This window comes from Morone saxatilis, unplaced genomic scaffold (assembly GCF_004916995.1).
Source record: "Morone saxatilis isolate NCDOM2014 unplaced genomic scaffold, NCSU_SB_2.0 Contig1, whole genome shotgun sequence".
NCBI classification, from domain to species: Eukaryota; Metazoa; Chordata; class Actinopteri; family Moronidae; genus Morone; species Morone saxatilis.
Window position 1 is genome coordinate 20,328,694 of NW_023339651.1, and position 8,170 is coordinate 20,336,863.

General features: G+C 42.5%; 1 protein-coding gene across 1 annotated transcript in view; it reads right to left on the minus strand.

Annotated features, from left to right (window-relative positions):
* Positions 1–6: 6 nt before the first annotated feature.
* The window catches only part of si:ch211-176g6.2 (ras-interacting protein 1), a 23,025-nt gene continuing 14,861 nt past the window's right edge, over positions 7–8,170 (minus strand). Inside the window, exons 11-18 of the mRNA XM_035671802.1 lie at positions 5,015–5,273; positions 4,750–4,922; positions 3,989–4,133; positions 3,680–3,864; positions 2,412–2,847; positions 2,138–2,337; positions 1,066–1,205; positions 7–966 (exon numbers count right to left, since the gene is read on the minus strand). Coding sequence (XP_035527695.1) covers positions 873–966; positions 1,066–1,205; positions 2,138–2,337; positions 2,412–2,847; positions 3,680–3,864; positions 3,989–4,133; positions 4,750–4,922; positions 5,015–5,273 — 1,632 coding nt within the window. The 3' untranslated portion in view covers positions 7–872. The remainder of the gene's footprint in view (positions 967–1,065; positions 1,206–2,137; positions 2,338–2,411; positions 2,848–3,679; positions 3,865–3,988; positions 4,134–4,749; positions 4,923–5,014; positions 5,274–8,170) is intronic.

The window sequence follows — 8,170 nt, forward strand, 5'->3', positions numbered from 1 at the left end:
TTATGATAGAAAGGTGTCAGAACACAGTGCATCACAGTTTGTTGGTATGGGGCTGCAGAACATTATGACCACCAGGGTGCCCAGGTGGTCAGAATGTTATGGCTGATCAGTATATAAGGGCTTTTCACACTGCACTTAGCCCCAGGCGGAGAAAGCTTTCACACTGGCACAATCCTGACACATTCCACAGTGGGCTAACCCCGATTTTAATCAAGGGCAATGGTTCTCAACCTTGGGGTCGGGACCCCCACAAATGCTGCCAAAGCTTCATGAGGGGTTGCGAGGCCTGATTTTAAAGGGTGTAAGAATACTTAAAAATATTCAAATATTCACAGTAGGCCTATATCTGGGCAATTAGGTCATTTCTGTTAAGGAAACTAAGTTCATGTCAAAACAGAAGCCTATTAAGTAAGTATGATTGTTAAAAAAACAAAAACTCAATACAGACAGAGAGTTGTATAAACATTTTTTAAAATATCTTATCAGGGTTGTCAGTTTACTTAATGACAGAAAAGGGGTCCCTTAAGGAAAAAGGCTGGGAACCACTGTCCTCGGGCTTACTGGCCCCGCTCTGGAGCAAAAGTGCAGTGTGAATCGTATACCCCTGCACTCAAACTCTTCTCGGTTTGAAATCAAAATACTGTATTCACTGGAACACAGCATCAAATATACACGTCAGTCATTACTATCAATTACAGTGAGTGGCTAAAACCTGGTACTCAGTTCCCTCAGGACATAGCTCGTCTTATAGTGCATTTATGTCTTAACACCCATATCCTTATATTAAGGTCCATGTCCTGAACTTGAATGTTCAACAAGCTCTTATAGGCATCTTTAAGTCATCTGCGGTTAAAAAGGCAGTGAAAATGGTGTCAGCATTCACTCTGTATAGCCTTAGCCATCCAGTCAGACCTGGCCACCAGCAACCTCAGCCTGTCACCTGATGACTGGATCAGCTCCTTTCCACTAGCAGACACAGGGGTGGAAGAGATGTAAAAGAAAGACAGTCTGTTAGACAAATCAGATTTTTGAACATGATTTTGCTCAAATTTAAATCATCATTACCTCTGGTAGTCCAGTCCAAGCAGACTGACTCCATTAACAGCCAGGATCCTGTCCCCAGGTGCCAGCTTCTCACACCGGGCAGCAGGAGAGTCCGGGACCACTGCACGGATGAAGATGCCCTTCACCCTCAAGGAAGAGTCCTGGAAGAGGATGTAAGTGAGCAAAGAACAACAAATACAAATCAGCTGTTAGCTAACTCTGGTGTGTCGGTGTAATAATAAACAAATACAATTGAAAAACTTTTTCTTTTTTTTTAATTGTAGTTTTACACATTTTATACACAATTCAAAACCAAAACACAAGTTTAGGATCAAGACTCTACAGCCATGCTAGCAGCTCTGTTGAGGCTGCACTCAGTTTGGACACATGCTAACATCAGCATGCTAACACATTCATAAATTACAATACTAACACACGTCAGCTCCTTGGCCTTATACAACAACAGTTACTAACCAGGACAACATATATATAGTTTTTTCCTTAAAGGTCTGTTGTGTAGGATTTTGTGGAATCTAGTGGTGTAGTTTTTCTATCTACAGCCAGTGTTTAGTTTGCCCCTTCTTTGCTAGCCTGTAGTTTTTTGTAAGGTTTGAATTAAGGGGTTTTAGTTGGTTGCAATCTGCAGTCTCACTGCTAGATGGCACTAAATCCTACACACTGGTCCTTTAAGGATACGTACAAAACCAACCTACAGAGATGTAAGTAACATTACCCATGCTGCCTCACTTGTAACTTTTCACAGGAGTGGTAGTTTTTTGAATATATCAAAACAAATAAATCGTTGTTTAACCTTTAAGAAAGTTTCAACTTCTAAAATCAAGTGCTGTTGGAGGCCAATTTGTCCAAGAATATGGACAGTAAACCCAGAAACATGCTTCACTTTTTCATAAAGACCAAAATGCTGAATGAGTGATGTGACGTCATGACTTTGACTCGCTATAGAAGGTCAGAGCATACAGAAAAATACAGAAATGTAAAAAGAAACATCATTTTCCTGCCTTCTCTGGTTGAAAGTTTCAAGCATGTTGCACCTTTAACTCTGAGTTACGAGGGCTACATTTCTTTCACTCACCCTTGTGTCAACCAGAGCAAGACCAAGTCCTCTTTCACCTCGCTCCAGCTCCAAGCTAAAAAGCTCATCGTTATTGTCATCGTAATGGTCATACACCTCTTCCTCCTCCTGCTCCTCCTCTTCCTCTTTTAGTTCAACAAATCTGTTCACACCGGGGCGGTCTACTTTTAGCGCAGCCAGACATTCAAACACTAATCCACCTGAGTAGAAAATAAAAGACATGTTCAGTTTTCCTTTACTGCGGACAAACAGAAGGAATCGGTGGTGACTGTACCTTCATCATGTGCGTCTACACCAGAGGACCAGGGAAGTGTCTCACTGTCACCCTTCACCCATTTATCCTTGCATACCTTCACCGAATCAACAAGATCTACGATGTGGGGGGTGTTGGGCGGGGTGAGGAGACAGGAGGGGTCCAGAGCTGACCTCCTAATCTCAGTCTCTCTGGTCTGCAGCTCTAGATTTCTCAGCTTCTGTGACAAAAGGAGGGCACCACAGGAGTTGAACTCATCCAGGTACTGGACGGAGGAAGGAGAGGATGGTGATGGGGGTGATGGGGGTAAGGCACCAGAGGTAGTAGAAGGGGACAGGGGGTCAGCGGCAGTAGGCTGAGATAAGACGATCTCAACTGGCTTATCCAAGGTTTCCAGACTGGCTTTTGGAAGGATATCCATCTTAGTCAGTTTGGCCTCCATGGGAATGACACCACCCTGGATAAATCAATACGATCAATATGAAAACCACATTTGAAAATGAAATCATACTTAAAAGGGGAAGACCACCAGTTTTATATAGTGTGTTTACAGGTGATGGGGACTGCTACCAAAATGAATGAATGGATTAAAACGTTCTGAAAGACGTTCTGTTCTGATGAGGATCCCAAGTTCCCTTGACTAACTTTTTTTTTTTATATATATTGTAATATTTTAGGCTAAACATCTGGCAGGCTAAATCAACTTTTTGGGGTGCAACTTTGGGCAACCATGATTTGAAGCGTCCTCCATCCTTTATGGTGCCCACCATCGACATATATAAACATATGGTGCCCACTCTCTGCCGATATAAAATAAGATAAGATATACTTTATTAATCCCCTATTGGGGAAACTCTTCTTTTTCACTCTTTTTTTAATCTTACACACACACACACAGGCTGAACTGCAGACTTCATGCACTTGTGGACATCAGGGAGAGAGATGGTGGAGTGATGGGCTCTCCATGTTAGCAGCGCCCATGAGCAGTTTTCTTGGGGTTAGGTTGCCTTGCTCAAGGGCACCTCGGCAGTGCAGAGGAGGGGAAACTGGCACCTCTACAACTACCAGTCCACACTCCATTGTGTGGTCTGTGGGACTTGAACCGGCGACCCTCTGGTTCCCAAGCCAAGTCCCTATACACTGAGCTTCTGTCGCCCCACCTGAGCTACTGCTGCCGATATGCCACCTTAGCCAAGCATAAATCCTGCATTAATCATACTTCCCAACGTTTTTCAGTTTTATGTATATTGTTCAATATAACAAAAGGCACGAATGACGCTTTTTTGTACCTTTTGCTCCTCAGTAGCTGTGACCTTATCCGACTGTGAGTCAGAAAGGGTAGAAATGAAGTCTTTGAGCCTGTCCAGCTGTTCCCTCAGGGCTGAATCAGTTACCTCCCTTCCCAGTTGGAACTGGTAACCCCCGTCTGGCAGCACCAGAGGATGGTGGGTGTCAAAACTCTCCAAGATATCAGCTAATAATAAAATCAAAAGAAAAAAATGTGTATATGAGAATCTTACAGATTATCATGTTCATTACTGGTATTGTGAATTAAGGCATGAGTCACATCCAGTATTACCAGTATGCTGAGCTCTCACCAGTTTTGTGTGCTGCAGCCTGCTCCTGAACAGATGGAGTCCAGTTGTGTCTGCAGGGAGACGCTGGACTGTAAAGACTCAGCAGGTGGTTCAGCTGGACCGGACTCAGAGCAGGGTAGTCAGACCGCAGGGACACCCAAGATGTCTAAACACACACACACACACACAGATCAACTCTATTGAAAATTAGATTTGTCATTAAAAATGACAAAAACTAAGAAATATACCAAATGTATGGATGTAATTTCTATGAGAAAAAAATGCTATTCTTCCCTATATACATTGTAGTGCATTTGTCTATCTTCAGGGTTGTTTATTTTACGACTGCTAGCTTGCCTTGTATCTTCTACAATTTTTTGGGAAAAAAAAAAAAATGTCTGCGTTTTCTTTTCATAAATATATACACATAGGTTGTTGTTTATTTAGTTTTGTTTGAACATTTATATTTTCTTTTACAGCTCATTTAATAACACTAACATTATTTTTTCAGAATTATTTTATATTTAATGTTACACAGCAATTCTTAGGATTTGAAATAAAGTTTGGGCTTCATAGCAGTCTTAAGTGGACAATAGTTGATTTTATATATACATATTTATAACAAAATACATAATGTATAATATGATATGTCAGATAGAATTGTACAATTCACACACAATATTATTTTTCGTCCACTCTGCAGAAATGACATCCTCAGTGTCTCTGGTGATATAGCTGGATAAACCCAGCTCTGCTGAATGTGTAATGTGTGTGTGTTTTACCTGCAGTAAATTCTTTCTAGGCGTAGCCAGCAGATTGATAGCCGACGAGAGTGTGTGTGTGTGCTCCAAGGCCAGTTCCCCCAGTCCAGCTGTGTGGGCCCAATCCAGGAGTAAGTCGAGATTGGCCCGCATCCGTACACCTCTAGACCACTGGTAGAAACCTGGCTCAGAGCCTGTGTACACACCGGTAAAAAAGTCATCTTTAAAATAACTTCCTGTCTGTCTGTCGGTCTGTCTGTCTGTGTGGGCACTGATGTAATGATACCTCTCTCCATGAGTGAGTTGAAGAGTGATGCGTTAATGAAGTAGAAGAGGTAGCCAATGAGTTGTGAGGCAATCTCTGGGTGGAGCTGACAGTCCGACAGCAGTCTCCATTTGTCGGTGAGAACCTCCACAAGATGCCGGATCTCACCAGGGACCTGCAGACCACCGCTACCAAGGACCCGATCACTCTCGCCAGTCACCTCAGGGCTCTCCCTGAACGGGTTGCAGTCCAGAAGGCCCGGCAGGATTGGATAGAGGACCTGATAAGACATAATCGGTTGTGCAGCTCAGTGTGAGAGTGACTCACTCATCCATTTGGAACTGGAGATTGTTGACAATTCCTGTGGGTCAATTTGAGGTTGGAAAAGTTAACGTTGTGCGGTGGATGTTCTGATCGCTGGGATAAACTAAAACATGTAACCCTCTAACCCCGATTTCAGACCACCCATATAGCCTCTGCATGTCTGTCTCTCTGAGTTTCTCACACTACAACATAGCTGATCAACCGAAATAAGAGAGAGTTTGTAACATTTCCTCCTTTTCAGCCAAAGGTCCTTGCTGCTCTTCAGAGCGAGCCCGGACAACGCTAGCTTTGTTCGGGCTAATTGTACACAGACATCCCCCTTCCCCTCCAATCTCACTCTTTACACCCACCAAGCTTCCGAGGCCAGCGCCAGCCGTGGATCCACATTCCTAAAAAGCTGAATATGGCTCATGTGGGCTTGGCATGGCGCTGCTACAGGGCTGCTGAGTGAAGACTTCTGAAGGAATCCACCCTGAGCAGATCGTTTTACATTTACTGTAAGGCCCCGCAGCCAGGGCAGGCTGAACATGAACAGTAGAACATAACAGCCCCGGCTCCCATCACACACGAAACAATGGAAATGGGCAAACATTAAGCTAAGTAATCTCTGCAGTGTCTCTGGTTGGAAAATGTCGCTCAACGGAGCCAAGCCAGAGAGGATTCATTCATTCTGGGATTACCACATGCATCCATGGCATGTATTATTCCAGAGTCAGAAAGTGTGTATTCTGTGTTGTCTGCTCATTTGTGCATTCATTTTACTTGATGGACAAGTAAACACACAGTCTGCCCACAAGCCCGTTAAAGTGCGTCTTCACTGCACTCACCAGTGGCGCCTTTTGTTTTCCATCCCGCAGAAATTACCCTCACATTGAGTTGGACGCGCATGAAATACCCCAAAATAAACACAGATTTAAGGAAATGTTTGCATGTTTGGATTTAGATAAGATTTAGCTCCAAAAATCATAGGGTTGGTGCTGCTTTTCCTCTTGTTGGATGGTTAAAAAAAAAAAGGTGAGCTAGAAAAAGCTTGTTTACAACCTGGAACATTAAAAATGCCCCTGCACAAACTGGATCCTGGGTCAGACTGTCTGCACTGCAGTAAGCACTGACATCAATCACTCTGTCCACTCACTGCATTAGTGAAGGGACAGGATAGATACTGGAGTAAATCATCAGGCCTTAGCCAGATTACTCCTCAGCTTGACACTGGTGACTTCACTGCATTCCTCACAAATTCTGTTCTGTCAGCAGATGAAAGCTGTGGATGTGAGTTTGCTGTGAAGTGACAATCATGATGGATGACTCGACATGCCTGGATTAACTGGCAAGACCAAGAAAAAGTCAGACTGTGTCCACACTTGGCCAGCTAGATCTGAAAATGCTGAAAACGTTTTGTACAAATCCCCATCCATTCACACTGAAATGATTTAAACGATAGGAAACAAGCTGCATCTTCCTCCTCCTCCTCCTCCTCCTCCTCCTCAGGGCATGCTAATATTTCATCCTAAATCTTACACACTGTATGATTCAGGGGCAAACTTTTATTCATTTTGTGTTAATATCCTTAATTTGGGTTTTGACAAAACATTTTTTACACTGAATTCCTTTTTCAGTTTTGTAGACTTATTATAAATCAAATGATTCCTGTGAAGCATATCAGCTTCCTCAAAGATTAATTAGAACTCTTTAGCTCACAGAAAAGTGTGCTGAAGAGCCACAAATGCCTACTTATCTTTTGCCATTTTAATCTAGAGATTCCACAGTTGCAACTCACTTTCAATGCGTGAACTCTTAAATGCCAGAGAAATTCAGACTACAATGCAACATGCCAACTGACACTGAACATGCCTTCTTCTATGTTGAAAAGACAACCATTTTTTTTGAAGATAGTTAAAAGGCAATAAGGACATTTACAGCATCACAGCTAAAGTTAGCTATTGTTGGCAAAAGCTTGCTAATTAGCTTCCATCTGGCTGTCATTAGCTATCAAATGTAAGTATCTTAGCTAATAATTAATGTAGATTAGCTAACTAACCAGCTAAATAGTCAACCAACAGCTGATGTAGATAGCTGGTTATGGATATCATTTTACTAACATTAGCTAACTAACGTACTTTTAGCCAGTACAAAATGAGGTTGTCTTTTCAACATCAACATGACAAGGCTACCACATAGCATGGCTAAGTACAGGAAAGGCAAAAGTTGACTGAGGTTCTGACCGAGGCTTACTCAACTGTTATTGGAGCACAGAGCAAAAGGTAGAGGGGCTTAGAGGGGTCAATGAATGTCCTTCTTTGTAATGAGAATATCAATACAATTGTCATGCCTGTACAGTAAATATGAAGTTACTGCCAGAAGATACAGGGAGACACAGGAGAAGCTGCTAGCCTTGCTAGCTTGTCTGAAGAAAACAAAATCTGTTGTATCTAGTTAGTTTAATCCATACAAAGACCAATGTGTAGAAAAGATGTTGGTTTCATGGGGGGTTATGTGCTGGACTATTTCTTGGCCGGGTGACTTCCAGGTTTTTGTCGTCGACCGAATGATGTTGCCCCAAAAGGCAACCAGTGAACTCCAGGAGGTCATTGCTCGCTAACTAGTGTTGGTTGTGAAATAACAGCTTGGTGCTTTCTATTTCTACACCTGCTCAGTCAGCAAGATGAGAAGAAAATGATCAATATTAATGTTTTTATGTGACTCTTTTGATTAAGCTGTTAAAAATCTCTGTTGTGGTGAAATGGGACTGTCTTAATGCATGTCCATACAGCAGTTTGTAATTATACTGATGGATCTCTTCTCTCATGCAGTTACTGTGGAGTCGACTGGAATCCTGCCTCCAGAAGTCCTGGT